The following is a 25,238-nucleotide window of genomic DNA, read 5'->3' on the forward strand; positions in this document are numbered from 1 at the left end:
ACTCCACACCTGAGACTCAAAACTATTAACAGATCTGCAGGTTTTAACAACCTCCATGATTCTCTAGTTGAGAGGATATCCTGGTCTGATGTTACCATGAGCACTACAAAGATCCTTATCATTTTCCAGTGTTGACAAGAGTCTTGATATCAGCTCTTTCATCATTCCCCATGCTCATGGGCAGGCCACCACTGCTACTTCTGGATCAGATGCCTTGGATGCAATAGAGTGATTCCAGTGCTGAAATATCACTCAGCCTGATTCTTGAAGAGACAAGTTTCACATTTATTCATCTGTCTATCCATTCATCCTTCCAACCAGCCAACTAGCTAGACCTTTCATATTTCCATCCTTCCATTCATCTAGTTATCCATTTAACAAATATTCCTTGAGTGCCAGCTATGTGCCAGTTTCTATAGTAGGCATTTTGGGGGAACATAGATGAATAAGATACAATCCCTGCCCTCAAAAAGTTAAATAATTGGAGACAGGCAGTGATAACTAATACAGCTTAACCTTAAAGAATAAATAGGAAATTACTGGGAAGAAGTTGAGTGAGGTGGAATAGATGCAGAGAGACATTTTAAATAAGCATCGAGGTTTTGAGGAACAACACAAGTATTAATAGTTTAATGTAGCCAGATCTGGGCTTCCCTGGTGGCTGAGATGGAAAAGAATCTGCCTGCAATGTGGGAGACCTGGGTTTAATTCCTGGGTTGGGAAGATCCCCTGAAGAAGGGGATGACAACCCACTCCAATATTCTTGCCTGGAGAATTCCATGGACAGAGGAGCCTGGTGAACTATAGTCCATGGGGTCACAAAGAGTTGGACACGATTCAGTAACTTAACACTTTCACTTTTACTTTCATGGACAGATCTGGGGAAATAGGGAAGGCAAGCTGAAACCACACTGAAAATATACTTGGTTATTATGCTAAAAGGTTTGACCTTCAGGCAGTTGAAGAGCTATGACATGAGATAGACATATTCACATATCCATTTTATTTGCGTGTTTGTTTTTTAAGAGAATTAGCTTAGAGAAGGCAATGGCACCCCACTACAGTACTCTTGCCTGGCAAATCCCATGGATGGAGGAGCCTAGTAGGCTGCAGTCCATGGGGTCGCCAAGAGTCGGACATGACTGAGTGACTTCAGTTTCACTTTTCACTTTCATGCATTGGAGAAGGATATGGCAACCCACTCCAGTATTCTTGCCTGGAGAATCCCAGGGATGGGGGAGCCTGGTGGGCTGCCGTCTCTGGGGTCGCACAGAGTCGGACACAACTGACGTGACTTAGCAGCAGCAGTGAGGGCTTAAGTTTTATAAAAGGAGATAGTAGGCCAGGTAGTAAGAGAGAAAGAAGTTTCTAGCATCAATTTTGTTAAACATCTAGGTTTACAGCTTTGGTTCCTGGAGTTAGTTGCCTCTGTTCAGATTGATACCTGCCAGTACTGACCACATGCATAAGCCCTTCCCTTATACAAGCCTATTGCCTTGATCTAGGCCAGTGCTTCTTGGTGTAAGTTCTGAGAAAAGTAGTTCTGTAACATGATACATGAAAATTTATTTTTATGATTGAATAAGTTAGGAAAACCTGCATATTATAGTCTTGATCAGGAATATTTACAGTGCATGTTATCACATCACAGACCTTGTCAAATATTGCAGTAAAATAACCTGAGGAGCTTAGTAACTCAGGATTCCCAAATTTATCTCACAGAGAGAAACCTGTTTTTATATAACACCTGCTAATATCCTATAAAACTGATGTTTTCTGGAATGTACTTTGGAAAACTTGGTTATAGATAAATACTCTATCCTATAAGGAGATGATACCACTAGCCCAGGTCATACATTTATAGATGTATATATCTACATGTATATTGCTCACAAGGAGAATCAATTAAGAATGACTTCATGACCAAGAGCCAACAATCTTCACCACATCTCAAGAGTATGCACCAATGCCTTCTAAAACAACTAAAGTAAACCATGTTGGGTATGTAGTATTATTGTCATATGCAAAGGATAAGATATAATTCAGGCCAAAGTAGGGTTACTAAGTAAATTATCCAATGGTCATAGGTACATATTCCTTACCCAAGGAGCATGCTAGATACATTATTTCTGAGAAACATGATGACTTCTAGCATCATGCAAAGTGATTACTAAATATTTTGGCTATCTACCCTAAAGTTTAATAGTCCTTTTTCTCTGACTAGCATTCCAACATCCACCCAGAACTTCATCATGGTGCTACCACATACCTTCATTATTCATATCAGAGGCCAAGAAATCACAGATTTTAAGACTTTGGGTTCTACTGCCCACCCAATGATTGAATCCCCTCAAAACCCCTTTCAGCATGCAGCAGAGTATTAAGTATCATAAAGACTCAACAATGTGGAACTCATTTAACAGAATTTCTTCCCTTCTACTTTGACTCTTTAGATTAGAGCCCTAAAAGTCTCTAGGTTGGAGATGCAAACAGTAAGTCTCAATTCTGAGAAATGCTACTCCCCACACACATTTCTTAGATACTTAGATAGTCCTACAGATCTGTATAATTGAGGCATGCACAGAGGAGTATAATTGCCATATAAATTTTTTTAAATATAAATTTATTTATTTTAATTGGAGGTTAATTACTTTACAATATTGTATTGGTTTTGCCATACATCAACATGAATCCACCACAGGTATACATGTGTTCCCCATCCTGAACTCCCCTCCCTCCTCCCTCCCCTTGACATCAACATGTACATGTGGCTCAGCAGTTAAAGTTTCTGGTTTTCTTTTTTCTTTCTTTGTTTTGGTTTTGTGTTTTAGGAGGTCCTCTGTATAGTGGAAATAGCTTGATGGACTAGGATACAGACAGGCCTTGTTTATCGTCCTAGCTCTGCCACTTACTATCTTGATGACCTTGGGTAAATCATTAAATTTCTCTGAGCCTTACTTTCCCCAGCTCAATTTCCTAACTACATTATGGGAATAATAAAATCTTCCTTACAAAATTGTGGTAAATTTATAAAGAAACTAACACATAGTAGGTACACAATAAATATCACTGTACTTCCTTTTTCAGATAAAAATTCATCTGTGTGCTCCCAGTCACCACTGGAGCCTGTACTCTTTGCTATAGCAGTGTGGATTTTGGCACTGGTTCCTTGTTCTCCAGTCTCTGAATTTCCCTTGAATTAACACTTGTAATCTGTCCTCCAAAGCCAATATTACCATCTTCCAATTGGTTACATACATATTTGGTGACATATTGGAGAGTAAAAGGTATTTTTCTCTCTAATTGTAGTTCTCAAGTGAACTTTTATATGGAATTACCTCCAAACCACATTGTCTGGGACAGCATATATACGCTGTAGTCTGTCTCTGAATATTTGTTTTTATAGAACTATGGTTAGAAGTAAATAATTTTCTCTGATCATCAAAATTGATGATATCTGGTTCTGAATAAGTATCTCACTTGTAAAATCACCACTTAAAATCCTTGAGTTTTTAAAGTGTAATAGCAGCAGATTTTATTGTTGTTTACTCTTGCTGTGAGAGCTCCAAATTCCCTCAGTTGCTTTTGAGAGAGTAAAATGATGTCATAGGCAATATTTTTTGAAGGTACTAGGCGGAAAACTAAGAGTACACAGCACACAATAGGTCATATATACAAAAGCAGGTATTTTCCAAATATAACAATTTAGAAAAAAAGCTTTATATGAGCTGATAATATAACTGTTTGTATGAAAACCTTTTACTTTTGATTTAAGAAAAGTGCCACTTGTTCTTACAAATTGGAGAATGTATTCCTTAAGATCAACAAAAGTGTTTAGAATATTTTCTTATTGTCCTGAACTTCTACATAGACAATTTACCTGGGAAAGATACTTTTTTAGACTTTTGTACATCCTTTGGGATCATGTTTATACGAAGTAGAACTAAGAGGAAAATACACAACCATCCAGAAACCAGTAGAGCCTTCAAATTGTCTATTACCAATAATATCTCCATGACAATGGGTATATAGAAAGTAAACTGCAAATGGCATGGCTACCCTGGATCACCTCTTTTAGAACCAAGTTCCATTCTCTTCAGTCCATTTCATCCTTGCTACAGTTTTTAGATCTCTTAAGCCTGGCATAGAATGTATTTCTTTCCACTGTTTAATACCCCATTGGACCAGTGGTTCTGTGGCTGAAGTGAAAATTCATTGTTGAGGGACATTTCAGACTTTTAACAGTCAGCAATTTAAAAAAATGTAAGCACCAATCCTGAAGAAATCACCTGCAAAAAACTTGGACTGGCATTTGGAACTAAAAAGAAAATCTGGATCTTGACCAAGACAAAAGTTCACCAGCCTGGGCCTGCACAGTGTGGTGTATCATGCTGACCACAATGAAACTGGAAGAGACTGAGGACTCTCACCAGGGTGGAAAATGAGGCATAGAAGCTTTGATTAGTGAGCTGTTAGGTGCAGAGACATTAATTTCGAAGCACTCCCATCTCTAGGATGAGTAATAACGCTTGTAATATTATGGGATTGTTTGGCTACTACAAGAAATTCAGAAGACCAAATAGGGCGTCTTTGTTGGCCTCTGAGTGGCTATAAGGAGACTGTTAAATTTCACCTCCCTTCTCTCCCTCCATATCCTTTCCTCTCAACCACAACCACCACTTAATTCTTGCCGAAGAGTCACATACAAACACATATATGTCCTTTAGTATATTGATCAATAAAGCAGAAAAGAAAGAGAAAGAGGAAAAGCCCCCAAAACTCCAAATAAAGAATTTCCCATTTCTCAGCCTCACTTCTGTCTTACAGGTAGATAGGAAATGAGAAGAAAACCTCTAGTCCAAAATGACAGGCACTCCTTCTCCCCAACTTTGCATTGCTGCCTCCTACATCCGAGGATTTGACTCAAGTATCTGATTATGGAGCCAGCTAACATGCTAACATATCTTCAAGTTGCTACGTTCACCATATTAGAAAAATTTCAGGTTAGATACTGCAAACATCTCATAATAACCAGACACTAAAGAAAGGCTGACCTGATCTGCCTTATTCAAAATGAGGGTTCTAGAGGATTTTATTGGATATCCCGGAAACACCTGGAGCGAGACTTGGGGACTTAAGCCCCTGCTCCTCAACTCTGATGTTGGGGCTGGGGACTACTCTCTTAGTTGATTCTCCTCCCAGTGAAGCTGATGGTATTTCCCTACCTCATAGCTATGTGAGGACTAAGTAGTAGAGTTACCAATTCATGTAGCCATGACTATTATGATTGTTGTTTTCTATAATATGACTTGGTATTAGCAGAGGGCCCTTTGATTGTTTTTGATCATATATGATGGCATCAGGCACTGACTCAAGTGGATGCATTGAAGCTCTGGTGCAGGTGCTTGCTTTCCAGTGTGCTACTGCTACAAAGAAGCTTAGCTAACAGGACTTAAAGTGCTGCTTTGAACAAGAAGCCACTGTCCCTATCTGAGGCTCCTGTGGTCATTTTCACTTGGTTATTTTATAATTCACAAGTTTCCTCTTACCTCTATTTTGCTGGACCTCTGCCGTGGAGCTTGATCGTAACCTTAGGCTCCATCATTGAGCTGAAGGTAGTAGCTGATCCATACAAGTTCAGTAAACAAAGACCATATTTAGACTCCCCTGTAGGAATACCTCCAAGAAGCCAGCCAACAAACTCTTCAGACCAGGAGAGTACAATAAGACATTCTTTTTCTCCCTATTCTCAAAGTTAATGTGACTTCCCTTTTAGCAGTGCACACACACTTGAAATTTTCATGAAGTGAAAGAAGGCAAAATCTAAGAACCAGTGCCTACTTTCTTGTTTTCTATTGAAGTTAAGATGATAGAAGAAAGTTGATAAGATTTTATGTCTTAACTTCTAGCTTTAGTGCCCCACACTATTCACTTACATCGTACACTTGCTTCTCCATCAAGTGTGATGCTTTGTTCTTCTCCCAGGCCAGCCTCAAACTTTGCATTGATGTAAGAGGAGAGAGCCTTAGAATTTACAATATTTTGCTATGCTCTGTCTCTGCCTCAGAGACTTCATATTGAAGCTAGCTTCCTTCTGGTGGATGTGGAATCTTTGAGGCCAGGGGCTGACAAATGTGAGGGTCAGAAGCACTCTTCCAGCCTTACCTGGAGCCTGCATTTTCCACCCTCTTCCTCCTCCTCTCTCCACCTACACACATACACACACACACACACACACACACACACACACATCTCTCTCTCTCCTTCCCCTGACTAAACAACATGCTGGAGAAAAACCAAGGAAAGACTTCAAGGAGGGAACAGAATTAATTTCCCCCTCTTTAGGGCAGAATTTTAATCTCCAGGCCAACAAGAGTTCCCCTAATGTGAATCGAAAGGCTAATGTGGTTTATTTTTTAACTGCTTTCTATTTGTTTGAATGTTGTGTATTTTTGCTAGCGAATTTTCCTTTAATAAAGCCATTAATACACCAGTGGTATTTTCTTATTTACAACAGACTGACAGAATTAATGCTGTTAACATTGGACCTTTTTTCTTTTTCTTTTTTCTTTCTTTCTTTTTTTTTTTCCTCTCATTTGCTTTCCAGGTCATGCTGACCTGTTCGGCTTGGACTGTTTCACATTTGTTTTTAATGTCAGTTTAAATGTAATTGTAAAAGCATGTATGCTCTAAATTCATGTAGTTACTTTTTCCAGTGGAAAAGCCTGATATGTGAAACCATTTCCAGGCTCTGCAATTTCACATGAGCAGGTTTTGGGTAATGACCTTGTGCCCCTCACCCAGAATGGTATCTGGACAGTGAACCTCTTTCTTCTGGCTCAGTAGTCAGAGAGAGGAGACTTGGAAATATTTTCTGCCAGATCCTGTGCTTTGGCAAGCATGTGCAGCATTGCATATCATTCTATTATTAATTACGTTTACTCCTTCATGAACTAAAAAACATTAGACTAAATTGTCCAACATAAACCTTGAAAGATAAAATTTGGTATTCTTTTCCCTGGCTATCCCTCTGACTCAGGATTGGAACTGGGAGAATGGGGGCATGAGTGGAAGGACCAAGAGCCTTCTTGCCTGGGAGAATTTGGCCTATACTTGTTTGTGTACACTTACACTTGGATGCAGCCCCTACTAATCTCTCACTCCATGCCTGCCAAGAACTGGCTCTGTTCCCTGTCTCTTATCCCTGTCCTAGTTATTCCCCACTCATCTCCAGCTGACCCTTCTCCCCACTAACGTGCTACCCTACCTGATAAAATTAAAAGAGTACTACCCGAGAAGTCAGGATACCTGATTCTAGTTCCTGCTCTGCTACTATCTAGCTGTGTGACCTTGAGAAAGATTTGGCTTTGGCCTTCAGCCTACTCATCTTTAAAATGGGGATTAGTTTCAATAGGAAAAGAAGAAATAGACAAGATTTGGGGCCTTCAAGCATCTTGTTAGCAATGGAATCTTTTCTTCAAACAAAATCTGATGCAGAGCCCAAAATGAAGATACAGAATAAAGCACTGCTTTGAAAGAAGGCAGGGTTATTGGAGTCACATGATCACCCCACTTTGCTTCCTCTCAGGGCCCTTTAAAAATCTTTGGGGCTCCATTACTGCAGTAGATTTATGTCTGGGGGAACTTCCTATTTGTTTCTCTCTCCTAATTGGTTTAAATCCCTGTCAAAACTCTGTATGTTTCATAAGTTAGCTTTTTCAGAGAGAAATTCGTCTACTTGAGATAAAAGAAATGACATGTAGTAATGTAGGGTTTAGCAACTAGCAAGAGAATAAGAGGCATCATGTATTGTCTTCCAGAATATATTCTGTGCTAAGCACCTTACATGTATTCTCTTAGGTAAAGTTATAACAACTCTGTGAGGTAGATCTTATAATTATCTTAGGATTCTTAAACCTGTCAGTATGGCCCTCAATCTTTGGCTTGAGACCAGTTGCCCAAGATGGAAGGCAATATTTTATAGGTTGCTACCCTAAACAGCTTTTCAGAATGTTGTCTAGCTAGAGATTCATTCTTGGAAAATGTCATAGCCTGCCCATTGGGATACACTTTTATAAAATTCAGAGCACTTTCATTGAGATCATCTCACTTTCTCCTAATAATAGTCTTATGCAGTAGTGTGATCCAATGAGAAAAGTGAGGTATGGAAGGAATCAAGGTATACGTTCAAGTTCAGATACCTCATAAGACTGTGACTACCACTACCAATAATAAAAATCCCTTTATTGTGAGTACCATTTTAGAATTCTGATGTCATCATTGCATTCTGCCTCCTTTAAGTTCAATGAACTTTTTCACCATGCTGTGGGCTTGGAGGGTTCTTCTGGTGGTGCTGAATCTTCCCTTTACTCTCAGATACCACCACAGTGTCTATATTCCTCATTAGCAGCCTTATTAAGTAGGTGCTAATAGTTTTCCCAATTTATAGATGTGGAAATTAATGTACAGAGAAGCTAAGTCTTGCCCAAAGTCACATAGCTAGTGAACAATTGAACCAGGCTTAACCCTGAGGCAATGACTCCAGGTTATTTGCTGTTAACTACTACACTTTATACATATATCAAGAAACTAAAAGCAAAAGAAGGAAAAGGATATTCTGGAGATCATACAGTGGGCTCCCCTGGATCTTAATCCAGTGTTCCTCTGAATATCTAAGCCTAAAGTTGTACAATGAGATCCCCTGACTCTAATCCTAGTGGATGGAAAGATGGTTGGCATGATTTAAGCCAAAGGGCACAAATTGGTTTTCCACAGGCCAGAACTGACTTGCAGAATTTTGTTTCTCTAGCATAAACAGACTTAGACTTCCCCTAGGCAGGACATCAATCACTTTCACTGTCCCTAACCCACCCTATTTATGTTTACTAGATTGTTTTAACTCATTTATGTATCTGTCTGACTAGTGAAGATATTGAAGCTCATGACCCATAGATTTAAGTATTATAATATATAAGCACCTGTGCGCACACACACACACACACACACACACACACATAATTGCAAACAGTCACATAAGTACAGCCTAGTCTGGTTTCACAAAGAATTTGAAGCTCTGCACCAAATGTACCTTTGTGTTTAGTCAGCATTTAGAATTACACTTAAGACCTGAATTCAGTTTTATAGGCAATTATGTGCTGAATAAACTCAGCTACTTTTTTTTTTTTCATTTCATAATGTGTCACTCTTCCCTTCTCTGCCATTTCTGGTACTCTGTTAATCCTGCTGTCCCTCCTTCCCCATATCCAGGTTTCATTTCTTGTAGTCCAGTCATTCTCTACTCTTCAGGAATGGATGGAGAATTAAGGAAATCATTTTGGAGGGCTCACTAGAATGTGCCAGGCATTATCTCTCATTTAGTTCTCATAAGTGTCCTAAGAAGTAGGCGGTGGTACCCCCATTTTACAAATGAGGAAACAGAATCTCAGAGAAACTAAGCAATGGGCTCAAAGTTATTAACCTAGTAACTGATGGAGCTGTGGTTTGAATCTAAGATTGTCTGATTCCAAAGCCTATTACCTTGCCAATACCACACTTTTTGTAAAGAAAATGTATTAGTTTTCCGCTTCTGCATAACAAGTTACCTCAAATTTAATACCCATTTATCAGCTCACAATTTTGTAAGTCAGAAGTCTGACACAGCATGACTGGATTCTCACCTCTTTGTCTCACAAGGATGAAATAAAACTATTGGCCAGGCTTCATTCCAATCTGGAGTTCACAATCCTCTTTGAAGCTCCTGTGATTATGTCAGGATTCAGTTCCTTACAGTTGTATGATTAAGGTTTCTGTTTGCTTTCTGGCTGTCCATCAGAGGCTGCTCTTATTTTCCAGAGGCTTCCCTCATTGTTTTCCCTATGAACCCCTCCAGTGTCAAAGCCTGCGATCTCCCATATGTAGAGTCACCCTGAGTCCATGAACATCTCTCCAAAAAGAAGCCAGTACCTTTTAAGGCTTATATGACTAGGTCAAGCCCATGAAGCATAATCACCTTCAAAATTTAACTGACTTGTGACCCTAACTACATCTATTTCTTTCACAACAGCACCTATATTAGTGTTTGACTAAATAACTGGAAGAAGGCATGTGTACGCCAGGCATGGGGAACTTGGTGGCTATTGTAAAAGTCTATCTATCACAGGAAGTCATTTTATGCTTCAAATTCCATGGTGAGATCCTAGGAAGAGAAACATCTTTGACCTTAGGGAGAGGAACTTGGACTTTCTAAGACTTTGGAAACTTCACCTCACCTTGCCTGTTCTCTGTCCATAGATGAGAAAACCTCTATCTTGAGGTACCAAGGAATGAGGCTATAATAGTACCTAATGGTCACAGTGGCTGTAGAAGCTACAGATTAATCACATCTACTTCTTCTGGGGAATGTACCTGGTTGGAAAAATCATTCTCTATTGTTGTAGAAACAGCCCTCATAGGGGTCTAATGCCACTAGGCTGAAAAGTGAATTCCCAATAACTTCCAGGCAGCAGGATCCAGGCATCATTTAAAGGACTCCAGTTTCCTAAATATCAGGTACAGACAAGGACATGCCTTGCCAGTGTCCCTTTCTTGTCACTGTTTTGATCTATGATTGAAAGACAGGGAAGAGATGAAAAGCAGCTCACACACTATTAGAACTCCCCACCTTTACTGTCCCCTTTATCCAGGCTTCACTACTCAATTTGAGCAAACCAATGGGTCTCTGCCACAACACAGGGGCCTGTCGAGCCTGTACCTGGCATGCAAGAGTTAGATCTGGCTCTGGGGCTCAGGTGCACGAGACACAAAGGGTGTGGGGGCAGCCTTCATGGATGAAAACAAGGCCTTGGGCATTGAGTAACAGCTGAGACTAGCAATCCTCATTGTCCAGCATTCCAAGTCGTCTAGCAACATGCTGGCCTCTGCTGCAGACAGAGAACAGAGGATTCCCAGGCAGAATGAATGGAATCTGATTTCAATTATGTTCAGTACAGTCACTCTCTTTAGGCAGAGAGGCCAGAACACCTGGTGCAGCTTGGGCCACTGTGGCCGCAGGGACAGCACATTATACAGGTCCTGGAGGCAAGTGGGAATGCAGCTTCTCTTCCTCAAGCAGATGCCCTATAGGTCTAAAGGAGGAAGATATGAGAATACCAGCCAAGTTTTCATTAGCACTATGCAGAGAAGGGGAATTATTCTATATTGATGCATTCCCCCTCCCCCAGAGTCTCTACACATATTGAACTGGCTTGTAATGAGTTTGCTTAGGTCCATGAGTCATCACCCCACTGAGATCTGAATCATTGGTGGGAGAGTCAAGGTGACAGAGTCTGTACCTTGCTAATTGCATCAGCACCAACCGTTCCATGTGTCCTTCCACATTTTAGAAAAACCAGGGATTCATTTATACACTGTTTATGTGATTTTCTTTTATCAATAACCTAAGTAGGGCATGACAAATGAGACAGCTGCCCCAGAGTACAGTCTACATTCACAGCACTATTCCATAGAACTTTGTAAGATGAAGGCTGTGTTCTGTATCTGTGCTATCTGGTGTAGCAGGCCACAAGCAACACGTGACTTTTGAGCACTTACACTGTGGCTAGTTTCCCATCAGGAAGCTTCCATAAGCCTCTGATCCTTCTCCATCAGAGGGCAGACAGAATGAAAACCACAATCACAGAAAACTAACCAATCTGATCACATGAACCACAGCCTTGTCTAACTCAATGAAACTATGAGCCATGACGTGTAGGGCCACCCAAGAAGACGGGTCATGGTGGAGAGTTCTGACAAAACATGGTCCACTGGAGAAGGGAATGTCAAACTACTTCAGTATTCTTGCCTTGAGAACTCCATGAACAGTATGAAAAGGCAAAAAGATAGAACACTGAAAGAGGAACTCTCCAGGTAGATAGGTGCCCAATATGCTACTGGAGATCAGTGGAGAAATAACTCCAGAAAGAATGAGGAGATGAGCCAAAGCAAAAACAACATTCAGTTGTGGATATGACTGGTGATAGAAGTAAAGTCTGATGTGGTAAAGAGCAATATTGCATAGTAACCTGGAATGATAGGTCCATGAATCAAGGCAAATTGGAAGTGGTCATACAGGAGATGGCAAGAGTGAACATCGACATTTTAGGAATCAGCGAACTAAAATGGACTGGAATGGGTAAATTTAACTCAGATGACCATTATATCTACTTCTGTGGGCAGGAATCCCTTAGAAGAAATGGAGTAGACATCATAGTTAACAAAAGAGTCTGAAATACAGTACTTGAATGCAATCTCAAAAATGACAGAATGATCTCTGTTCGTTTCCAAGACAAACTATTCAATATCATGGTGATCCAAGCCTATGCCCCGACCAGTAATGCTGAAGAAGCTGAAGTTGAACGGTTCTATGAAGACCTACAAGACCTTCTAAAACTAATACTCAAAAAACATGTGCTTTCCATCATAGGGGACTGGAATGCAAAAGTAGGAAGTCATGAAATACCTGGAGTAACAGGCAAATTTGGCCTTGGATTACAGAATGAAGTGGGGCAAAATCTGGTAGAGTTTTGCCAAGAGAACAGACGTCATAGCAAACATCTTCTTCCAACAACACAAGAGAAGACTCTACACATGGACATCACTAGATGGTCAATACCAAAATCAGATTGATTGTCTTTTTGGCAGCCACAGATGGAGAAGCTCTATACAGTCAGCAAAAACAAGACCAGGAGCTGAATATGGTTCAGATCATGAACTCTTTATTGCCAAATTCAGACTTAAACTGAAGAAACTAGGGAAAACAGCTAGACCATTCAGGTATAACCTAAATAAAATTGCTTACACTTATACAGTGGAAGTGACAAATAAATTTAAGGGACTAGATCTGATAGAGTGCCTGAAGAATGATGGATAGAGGTTCGTGCCATTGTATGGGAGGCAGGGATCAAGACCATCCCCAAGAAGAAGAAATGCAAAAAGGCAAAATGGTTGTCTGAGGAGACCTTACAAATAGCTGTGAAAGGAAGAGAAGCAAAAGGCAAAGGAGAAAAAGAAAGTTATACCCGTTTGAATGCAGAGTTCCAAAAAATGGCAAGGAGAGATAAGAAAGCCTTCCTCAGTGATCAACCCAAAGAAATAGAGGAAAGCAATAGAATGGAAAAGACTAGTGATGTCTTCAAGAAAATTAGAGATACCAAGGGAGCATTTCATGCAAAGACGGGCTCAATAAAGGACAGAAATGGTATGGACTTAACAGAAGCAGAAGATATTAAGAAGAGATGGCAAGAATACACGGAAGAACTCTACAAAAAAGATCTTCAAGACTCAGATAATTATGATGGTATGATCACTCACCTAGAGTCAGACATCCTGGAATGCGGAATCAAGTGGGCCTTAGAAAGCATCACTATGAACAAAGCTACTGGGGGTGATGGAATTCCAGTTCAGCTCTTTTAAATCCTGCAATATAATGCTATGAAAGTGCTGCACTCAATATGCCAAGAAATTTGGAAAACTCAGCAGTGGCCACAGGACTGGGAAAGATCAGTTTTCATTCCAATCCCAAAAAAAGCAATGCCAAAGAATGCTCAAACTACCACACAATTGCACTCATCTCACACATTAATAAAGTAGTGCTCAAAATTCTCCAAGCCAGGCTTCAACAGCATGTGAACCATGAACTTCCAGATGTTCAAGCTGGATTTAGAAAAGGAAGAGGAACCAGAGATCAAATTGCCAACATCTGTTGGATCATCAAAAAGGCAAGAAAGTTCCAGAAAAATATCTGCTTCCGCTTTATTGACTATACCAAAACCTTTGTGTGGATAACAAAAAACTGTGAAAAAATTCTTCAGGAGATGGGAATACCAGACCACATTACCTACCTCTTGAGAAATCTGTATACAGGTCAGTTAGAGCTGGACATGGAACAACAGACTGGTTCCAAATAGGGAAAGGAGTATGTCAAGGCTGTATATTGTCACCCTGCTTATTTAACTTAAATGCAGAGTACATCATGAGAAACACTGGGCTGGATGAAGCACAAGCTGGAATCAAGACTGCTGGAAGAAATATCAATAACCTCAGATATGCAGATGACACCACCCTTATGGCAGAAAGTGAAGAAGAACTAAAGAGCCTCTTGATGAAACTGAAGGAAGAGAGTGAAAAAGTTGGCTTAAAACTCAGCATTCAGAAAACTAAGATCATGGCATCTGGTCCTGTCACTTCACGGCAAATAGATGGGGAAACAATGGAAACAGTGACACACTTTATTTGTTTTTTGCGGGGGAGGGGTCTCCAAAATCACTGCAGATGGTGACTGCAGCCATGAAATTAAAAGACGCTTGTTCCTTGGAAGAAAAGTTAGGACCAACCTAGACAGCTAAAGCAGAAAGGTCCGTCTAGTCAAAGCTATGGTTTTTCCAGTAGTCATGTATGGATGTGAGAGTTGGATCATAAAGAAAGCTGAGCGCCGAATAACTGATGCTTTTGAATTGTGGTGTTTGAGAAGACTCTTGAGAGTCCCTTGGACTGCAAGGAGATCCAACCAGTCCATCCTAAAGGAAATCAGTCCTGAATATTCATTGGAAGGACTGATGGTGAAGCTGAAACTCCAATACTTTGGCCACCTGATGGGAAGAACTGACTCATTTGAAAAGACCTTGATGCTAGGAAAGACTGAAGGCAGGAAGAGAAGGGGATGACAGAGGATGAGATGATTGAATGGCATCACTGACTCAATGGACATGAGTTTGAGCAAATTCTGGTAGGTGGTGATGGACAGGGAAGCCTGGTGTGCTGCAGTTCATGGGGTTGCAAAGAGTTGGACTGGACTGAGTGACTGAACTGACTGAATGACTGAACTGACTAAGTGAGACTAAGGAAATATTTTATTTTATTTTAATTCATTTAAATATCCACATGTGTCTAGTGGCTGCTGTGTTGGACAGTGCAATTCTAAAAGGAGCTCAGAGAGGCAAGTACTGAGATATAGTAGAAATTAATTAGTCAAAAAGAGGGCTAATATGGCACAGGAAACTCTGGATTAGGAATAAGAGCCTCTGCTCTGCCGCTTGGTGACCTCACTCTCTCTGGCCTCAGCCTCCCCATCCTTGACGTGAAATGTTGGATTAGCAACAGAAGTCCCAAAATAAAGGCTATGACTTGAATTTAACTTTGGGATACAGATGAGTTTTTTGTTTGTTTGTTTGTTTTTTACAGATGAGTTTTAGGAAAATTTGTAAATATTATATGAATGTCTTCTGACAGTATGTGTATATGTATGTGTATGTGTACATGTATTGTAGGTCAAGCATTCACTTTAGTTCACCAGAGTTCCCACCATTCTCCTATAAACACATATCCAGAGAGACAGAAACACACATACACAATGTGTTATATGTGTAGACACTGAAGGTTCACATTTTGTGAACCCCCTGGATATGATGAGTTCTAAGGACCTTTCCTATTTTGTTATTTTATGAATCACTAAGCCACTATAGTTCCAGTCACTATATGTTCCCCAAACGTATTTCTGCTTTAGGTATCCAGCCAGAGGACTCTCATAGCTTTCTACCTTTTCCTTTCTGGATTTGATGCTATTATAGTTACTGAAGTTTAGGGTCAAGGGTGAGGGAAGAAGGCAAGGAGGATATAACCCTAGTCCCACTCCTCAACTTTATTAGGCCAGAAGTAGAGTTTAAGGCTCCTTGGGGTAGGCAGTATTATATAGTAGAAAGAACATTGGCTTTACAGTCAGACTACATTAAGATTTTTAGATTCTGTTTCTTGATAGTTGTGTTAGCTCAGTTTACTCACTTGCAAAACAGAGATAGGAAATATTCCTCACCTCCTAAGATCATTGTGGAGTTAAATGATATAATATGTTTATGAAGTAAGGTATATAGAAGGCTGAGAAAAAAGTACTTATCCTTATATCTCTTAGTTTGCTCAGGCATAGGGCTAATTATATTTCTGTCCTTTCCCAGGCTAAAAGGGGAACTACATGGCCTGGCAACTTCTAAGCTCATAGTCAGAAAGTGCCAGTGATGGGAAAGAGAGTGTCTACCTATAGAAACTGTACTAGAGGAGCATATCCAGTAAGCACTATCAGTCTATAGAGCTGCCTACATGAACCTGTGTCAACAATGGTTTCACCAAATGACAAGATTATTGTGGGGGCCAGGCCTCTAGCTCCGGGGCAAGATAAGCTTAGCCCTGCCCATACCTTCCAGCTTGTGCCCTTGATGGGAGGTGGGAGTTGACAGTGGGTGTGCATATCTCCTTATTACTGACTGTGCCCAAGCCTTGCAGAAATGATTGTTGGACAAGGTCATCTTGAACTCTGTGTTAATTTTCCAGGCTCCCTTGTTATTTTACCCTGAGTTCTTCATTGTGCTCCTCTTGTAGCACCAATCCCTCTATTTTCTCCTCCTTTATCCTGGTTGTTAATCCAAACATGTGATTCATTCTTTCATTGATTTACTGAGTTGCACTATGATTGAAGTTTGCATTGCAAGACTTATTTTTCTAATTAAAGCTGAAAGCCAGTTCCAGCTAAGTATCTTTTTTTTTGCACGAGCCAGAAACAGATCAGCAACAGGTTTTGTTGTATTCATCCATTAAAACTAAGCAATCAGCTTCTCTCTTTGTTGTATACCTTTTAAAATTTATTATTATTATTTAAAGGGATTATAGATAAAGTGGTTTATGATCTGCCCCAGTGCAACTGTCTATGCTAGACATCAGAGTTATGACCTTTTCAATTATTTATATTTCTGCCAATATAAATGCTAAGGAAAATAGCACAAAGTAAACATCAGGATGCTCAAAGACCTCTAAATTATGTGTATGAGAGCATGGAGGGGGATGGTTCTTAAGATTTGGATTTTAGATTATTGTTGCTTTTTAAAATAACAAATGGATGCTTCCTAGCACGGTTCCCATTTTACAGGCAGATTATAAAGGCAGGGACATTCTGTTATTTCTTTAATACAGCTGGGGATTTCAGACTTCAGCTTCCCCCTCTCTCCTTTACTAAAGAAAAAAATCAATATACGTGTTGCAATGTATGTTCAACTATGAGTGTAAATATCTAACAATAACTTGGGTTGTTTCAGTTAAAATGAGAAATGCTGCAACACCAGAAAATTCCCATTTATTTACCCCAAAGTGGGATGATAGAACAAGTCTAGTCCTTCTTCAATAGATCTGCCTTTCTGGTCTCCTCTCCTAGCAATCTGCTAGACATGATGGACATAGACACAAGTACATCATTCTCTTTTTTTAAAACATTCCATATTTGTTATCACCGTGTGTGATAAGGCCCAAATTTCTTAATATGTTATACATGTTCCTTCAAAGTCAGATGCCATCATTATTTTCAACCTCATAAATAGCCATTCTCCCCACACATAAAATATACACTCTAGCCACACTGGTATCTGTTTCCCTTAAACCCTTAGTGCTTTTGTTTATGCCCTTTCCATCTGTCTCTGCCTGGTGAAGTCCTTGCTATTCTTCAAGGTCCAAGTCAAATGTCACCATAATCACTTCCTGACCCAACCTATGCACAAAGATTGTTACCTTCCTCTTTTGTTAATGCCCCTGTTATAACATTCACCAGTTTGACATTTTCTAACTGATAGATATTTTAGTGGGCATTTATTTTTCCTCTCCCAAACTGGTTAGGGCCCGTGTTCTTTCTGTCACTCAAAAGTAAGCCTTAACAATGGATATCTGTTGAATGAATGAGTGAACCATGAATATGTTAGTAATGATTTAATTAAAGATTCAAAGTATGAATACTGGAGACCGTATTTAGGCAGAGCCCAATCCAAAGATATACTAGGTATGTCTGGCAAGAGGATAAAGGCAAAAGCAAGATATGAAGGTTTGAGTTTAGTAGGAATTTAGAATGATGAACCATTCATTCAACCAGTGGTTAAAATGTATACTTGTCCTTAAGGAGTTTAGAGTCTGTGATCAGGAAAAATGATCATACTTGTTTTCTTAGCTCAAGCAGCTTTTCTAACAGGGTAGTTGTGCTGTGTGTTTTTTGCCACTGATAATAAATCCAACTTTCCCTTTTTTCCCAAAAGCCCGGAAACTGAAGAAACTTGGGAATCTGAAGCTACAGGAGGAAGGGGAGGCTTCCAGTGCCACCAGCCCCACTGAGGAGCCAGCCCAGAAGCTGACAGTGTCACATATTGAAGGCTATGAGTGTCAGCCCATCTTTCTGAATGTCCTGGAAGCCATTGAGCCAGGGGTGGTGTGTGCTGGACATGACAACAACCAACCTGACTCCTTCGCAGCTTTACTCTCTAGCCTCAATGAACTGGGTGAAAGACAGCTTGTACATGTGGTCAAGTGGGCCAAGGCCTTGCCTGGTAAGTGGGGGCATGGGATATGGGATATCATATTTAGTGAATGTTCCTTTGGGCCATGCACCACATCTGTTCCTTTCCCATCTGTTAACTCACCATAACCTTGTGAGGGGAGAGAATGGTAAAAATCCCCATGTTTAAAATAAGGAAATTCAAAAATCAAGAAAAACAGCATTACTGAGTATCCCATATGCCTCACATCAGCACACAACAATCATGTTCAACCCACAGATTTAATCAGCAAGTTTCCTCATAATCATGGATCACACAGACATACATATCCTTATATGCTTTAAGATGCTTTTCTACATGTACATACACAAGTTTACTCCAAAGATAATCTTGAACCTAACTGATAATCTGTTTTCACTATTAGTTAGGACCCATACCATGGGAACTCTTATAATATGGTATGGTAGAAGGAACATGGGGTTGGAAGTCAGAATACTTGGATTCTAGCCTTAGCTCTGCTGGTAACTCATTATGTGACCCCCTTCCCTTTCTTGGTCTGTTTTTCCATATGTATAATGTGTGAAAAGTGGTTTGGACTGCATTAATAATTTTCCAGTTTTACTTCAAGGGAATTCCCTGATAAGTGCTCTTAAAACTATCTTAGGGAATTCCCTGGAAGTCCAGTGGTTAAGACTCTGTGCTTTCACTGAGGGCATGGGTTCAATCCCTGGTTGAAGAACTAAGATCCCACAGGCTGCAGGGTGTGACCAAAAAAGAAAAAAAATAAAATAAGGATTTTATTAATCCTTAATAAAATAGGATCATCATAGTGGAAGGGTATATTAAGTGATAGTGAAAGAAATATGAAGTGTTTGTCTAACTTCTGCAAGTTTACCTCCAGTGATGAGGAACTCACTTCCTCCCTTGGCCATCTGTTGTTTGAAAAGAAATAATTATTCAAATATTAGAGTTTAAAGAAGCCTCAGAGATCCTCTATCCCATATGCCTCACATCACATCCAATGATTCACAAATGTTCCTTTAGCAGCCAAACTCTTTATTTCTCAAAAACATGGTACACATCCAAGTGGAGCTGGTTGATTTAGAGCCAGTGCCTCTCCCTCACTATGCCTAGAGAAGCCTCAAATCACTCTTGCAGAATCTTAGGGCTCTAGGGAACACAATGTGGAAACAAGTGAAGCATAAACTCTTTAAGGATTCTCTTAATCATAAACTTCCATGATTGAAAGGTTCTTCTGAATCAACAACCAAACCTCTTCTTGTAGAATCAAAGATTAACCCGCCATTTAATAACTGCCAAACAGTTGGGAATTTATATTGAACAGAGCAGTTTCATATATATTACCTGATTTGATCCTCATAAGAATTCTTTAAAGTAGGGATTCTTTTCCCTATTTTATAGATAAAGAATGAAGCTGTGAGAGTTGATGTTTGCCCTGCAGTTGCACATTCAGAAGATAGCAGGGCCAGAACTTGAGCCCAGGTCTCCTCCTAACTCCAAATTCCCTCCTCATCAAATTCTACCCAATAGTCTGTGTAGCACCCTTGTAGATCTCTAGCCTTGGGTTTTACAATGAGGGAACAAGTTATCCAAAGCCAGTTGGGTCATAACGTGAAAGACATTGCATGTTGACTGTCAAGCTCCGTTTTTGTCTTTCCAATTCACAAGGCCCAGATACAACCACCAGATTTATGGGGTCACTGAGTCGGGCACGACTGAGTGACTTCACTTTCACTTTTCACTTTCATGCATTGGAGAAGGAAATGGCAACCCACTCCAGTATTCTTGCTTGGAGAATCCCAGGGACAGAGGCGCCTGGTGGGCTGCTGTCTGTGGGGTCACACAGAGTCGGACATGACTGAAGCGACTTAGCAGCAGCAGCAGCAACGCCTTCTTAGCTTGGAAATCTGGGGTTGACTAGCCAATAAAATCCCTGGGAAGAAGGCCCAAGGATACTGTCTGTGCCAAAAACAGAGTTCACACAGGGAGGAAAAATACAAATAATAATAACAACAAAATTAAAAGTTGCTTTAATTCTTATCAGTTATTCAGCTGAGTGTCTTGATGTTATATGTCTAACAGAGATTCTGTTAGACAATACTTTGGCCACCTGTCACAAAGAACTGACTTATTTGAAAAGACCCTGTTGCTGGGAAAGATTGAAGGTGAGAAGAGAAGGGGACGACAGAATATGAGATGGTTGGATGGCATCACTGACTCAATGGACATGAGTTTGAGTAAACTCCAGGAGTTGGTGATGGACAGGGAGGCCTGGCATGCTGCAGTCCGTAGGGTTGCAAAAAGTCAGACATGACTGAGCGACTGAACTGTGCTGAACTGAACAGAGATTCAGTTTAATCTTTCCAAGCAGTTGCCAGACACCTAATTGTACCATGTTATAGGCTACAGACTTTTTCTTACATATGATTCCACTTAATCCTTATAGCAGTTCTATGAACCATAGGGGCTTTTACTCCCATTTCATATGACAAGATTCATAGTGGTAAATTAACTTGTTCCACTTGGTGACTTAACAAATACAGCCATAGCTTGAGCTCACACCCTCTGATTTCCAGTCTTAGCAATAACCTAGTGCAAATCATTATGACAGAATTTGTGTAACTTGAAGTCACTGGATTTTCTCAGCCCAACCTCCAGGATAAGCTGTTTCCTTACATTAACAAGTCTGCAAGTTAATATCAGTTCACCATCCATCTTGTCCAAGGAAATGATCTCTGATTCTGAGTCATTTAGAAGAATAGCCTCAAAAGAAAGCCAAGTACCATATTCATTAGAACTGTTATTCCTGTTATCAATAATCACCTACTAATTCAAGTTATTTGCTCATTGAACAGACTGAGCTCTTGTCCTTTGAGAGGCACTGTGCTGGTACCTACTCATATAATTTTGATGTGAAGTTTTCTTTGATAGTGATAGTACATGTAAATTGCCTTGTTTTGCACCAGCACATTAATAAATGATAACTATTGAGAGATAGTGAGTAGATTGTATGTACACAGTATATTTATAATCAGATGTATCTGGCTTGGCATCTTAGCTATACACTGTCGTGACTTTGAGCAAATCACGTGTCTGCACATGCTTTCATTTCCTTGTTTGTAGAGATGGTAGAGCAGTTGCTACCTTGCAGATTGTTATCAACATAGAAATTCTGTATAAAGAGTACAACAGCTGGAACATAGAAGAGTCTCTGTAAATAGTGGGTCATTATTATAAAGCTTGAGAACTAAACCACTAAAATCATTTTAAACTGCCACTAACTTTGCCTAGAAGTTCATTCATAGGTCCCAAAGATGAATTGTCTTCTTTGAAGACCTTGGCTGTCAGGTGCACTAAAGCAGCAAAGATTTCCTAATTGACCTTTCTTTAGACATGTTCTTCCAGAGGTTTCTGCTCAAGATTGCTAAGAAGTGATGTTGGTTGGATTCTGCTGAGAAAACAGAGTCTCCAAGAAACTGTCTCTGCTCCCTAACCTGTTTGGTGTGTTTCAAAACTTGAAAATGACTTCTCTCTGTTTTTCCAAAACAGCCTGATGCACTGCCAAATAGGAGTTGAGTGAATGTATGTTGAAGGAAACCTGTAGGCTGAAGCTAGTGTTTCCTCAACTCATGCCTTGACAGCCATACTATCTAAGCAGGTCTTTTCAAAGGCTGGACATTGGAGAACAGAGTTAGGTATTATAATGAGATTAGACCTGTAGGAAACTTGGCCTGCTATGTTGCTGATGTGTACGTAGTAATTAAGTTTGAGTTCTAAGCAGCTCTCACTAAGGATCACTAACTAGTATTAAGCCAAACTAAGCTATCCCATTTTTCTCCTATGTTAGTTCTCTGACATCTCAGTGAAGGAAAAAATCATTAGTATTGATGACTTCCTTCGTACTAGTACAGTTTAATCCTCATACCTCCATGAACCCTCATATTCACACCATCACCATCCAAGGCTTTCTTTGATTCTCACTGTCACCCACCCCAGAGGTTCAAGGTTCAAACTCCTGGACCCCTCCCAAAGAGATTCTTGGATGTTATGTGCTTGACCCTTGCTTTTTGTCTCCTACTGGAAAGAGTCCATCCCAGGCATTCTATTCTACACAAGGGCTTCAGGCAGGAAATACTCTAGTGTCTGAAGCTGCAACTAGTTTGTTAGCATATCATTACCAGTGAAGGTGGGAGGCACTTGCCTGGGAGGTAAGATTGCAGTCAAGGGTGGTGCTGTGAGGAACTCTGGCATCCCTGATGTCTGGTAGACTTGGGACCTAAAGGGGAATAGAGTGTGTGTGTGGCAAGGACCAAACAAACAGAACAATGTATCTTGATAGCTTAGATTTCAGACCTGACCCTATGGCTAAGAAAAACTTGTGACCTTGGTAGTTTCGAGCTGTGACTTCTCTGGCCCTCAGTTTCCTTAATGACAAAATGAATGTCACATTGCCCACACTCCAGGGTAATTGTGAGAGTTAAATGAGGTCATCATCAGGAAAGTTAGAAGCATTATCTAAATTTATATAAGTATTCCTAATAAGGTATAGCAAAACAAAATTTTAGATAATTCTGGATCTGTGAGGGAGAAGATAAATGTGGTACTGTTAAGAGATAAGCTCTGATGTGATACTCTAAGTATCCAACTGTTTGGAAACCTCCAGGAGAGCAGAGCAATATCTGTTCTACCTATGTACTATTTGTGGAGGCAGCATTTGGGAACCTCTGTTCTCTGAGTTTAAGGGAGTAATTTGAAGATCATCTAATTCTCGTTTTATAAAATGAAAAAAAAATGAGAGTCCTTAATCCATTTAATTAATATTTCTCAAACTCCTACTCAAATACCTGAGCTGTATTATATACTAGGGAGGAAAAAATGAAAAAAGGGGATGGTCCCTGTCTTCAAGAAGCTCTAAGTCTTGTGGAGTAGACAGATATGTGCACAAATAAATTCCAGTGCAGTGTAATGAGTACTATAATTAGATAGAACTACTTAAGATTCATTAGGGTGGTAAAAGAAGAATCAATAGGTCTTCTGCTTGGATGTGTTGAAAGAGGCTTCACAGAGAACGTAGCCTTCCAGTGAATACTTGAAAGATGAGTAGGCATTTATCAGATGGAAAGAATAGATGGAAGGGAAGAATACACTTGAGGGAAAGACAACTGCCTGTGCAGAGACAGCAGAGATTTAGAGGCATGAAGTATGTTATGTGTGTTCAGCAAATTGTGGGTTTTTCAGAATAGCTAGAACCTAAATTATGAGAAGGTAAATGATAAGAAGTTAGTCTAAGAAGGGAGGTCATAAAGAGCCTGTTTGTGCATACATAATGGCAGTTGGCAGGAATGGCAGTAGAGTAGGAAACTAGCAGTGCCAGGTACTTGTTGAGTAGAAAATAATGGAGAGGAAGTGGGAGGCAGGAAAAGGATTGGAGAAAAGAGATGAAGCCTGAAGGTGAAAAAGGAGAAGGTGTGGCTGTCAAAGGCATTTCACCATATGCTGATATGTAATAGTATCCCTTTTCCAGGGTTGTTAGAGGGTACAAACAAGATTATAGCTAGAAAAGAGCTTTGTAAAATGAAAAATGCTGTTCGTGTGAGAAAAATGATTATTACACTGCATCTTCAGAAAGGCAGTGAGCCTTTCTGAAGATCAAGAGCATGGGCTTTGGAATCAGACCGGCTTTGGAACTTGATCTGCCAGGTACTAGCCTTATGATCTTGGACAAACTCTTTAACTTTTCTGTGACTCACTTTTACTGATTTACAGACTGGGCACGATAATATACACTTTATTGGATTGTTGTGAGTATTACGTGAATTAATATAAGTAATATACTTATAATAAAGTTAATTCATTGTAAGCAGTCAGTGTTAGATTATTATTCTCTTCCAATGGGCAGTGCACTTTTTGCCTCCATTACCATCTCTTTCGAGCAGCTTGATGAATTAGGGAGCACAAATAATTATCCCCACCATACACTTTGTTCTCCTCTTACTCCCCATCATTGATGGTCCCTGGGTCTCCTCAGGGGCAGCCCGAGTACCAGAAATTCTCAGTCCAGCAGAGTCCCAGACTTCACTTAGACCATCAGTACTCAGTCTGACCATTGCCTCTGTCCTATCTCCAGGCTTCCGCAACTTGCACGTGGACGACCAGATGGCAGTCATTCAGTACTCCTGGATGGGGCTTATGGTGTTTGCCATGGGCTGGCGGTCCTTCACCAATGTCAACTCCAGGATGCTCTACTTTGCCCCTGACCTGGTTTTCAATGAGTAAGTGCTTATGGGCCCAGAATTCACATAGACACAGACCTGGTTCGTGGCGATGACGATAATGGAAGTAATGGTGAGAGTTATTTCATTTGACCTTTATATGAGACAGTAGAGACCTAGCCAACCTATTCAGTCTAAAGTGGCTTTGCCTGGCTGGAAGGCCAATGGATAGGAGGGAAGGGGGGAAGGCCATCACTTTACCTGATCAAGACACAATCCTGGTAATTTGGCAGTGCTTCTGACCTGCTTTTAGCTTATCTCAGACCCTCATGTCAGGGTCCTTCTTCACTCTGGGCAACATAAGGAGTGAACAGAAACACTCTAGATCTGAAGGCTGAAGCTCCCTTGGTCCGTTTGCTACCACCAAAAGCTACTGCCAGTCACCTTTTGTTGAGAAACTCCTGTGTGCCAGGACTATACTAGATATTTTCCTAATTTTTTTCTCATTAAGTCCACATTTTAATGGTGAAATCAAGTTATGATAAAATATTTTTTTTAATGGATGGGGGAAATTATGCTCAACAAAATAGTGATTCATCCAACAATGTTAAACAGTGCATGTTGGCAACAGAATTCACAGTATGACTGTGTAACTCCCAGCTTTTATACTGCC

The 25,238-nt window shown here is 40.1% G+C and overlaps 1 protein-coding gene across 1 annotated transcript in view; it reads left to right on the forward strand.

The window, feature by feature from the left end:
• AR (androgen receptor) overlaps positions 1–25,238 on the forward strand; it is a 195,713-nt gene that overhangs the window by 163,451 nt on the left and 7,024 nt on the right. Inside the window, 2 exon segments of the mRNA NM_001308584.1 lie at positions 18,096–18,383; positions 24,481–24,625. Of these exon segments, the coding sequence (NP_001295513.1) occupies positions 18,096–18,383; positions 24,481–24,625 (433 nt within the window).

The sequence above is a fragment of the Ovis aries genome, chromosome X, assembly GCF_016772045.2.
Source record: "Ovis aries strain OAR_USU_Benz2616 breed Rambouillet chromosome X, ARS-UI_Ramb_v3.0, whole genome shotgun sequence".
Classification (NCBI taxonomy): domain Eukaryota; kingdom Metazoa; phylum Chordata; class Mammalia; order Artiodactyla; family Bovidae; genus Ovis; species Ovis aries.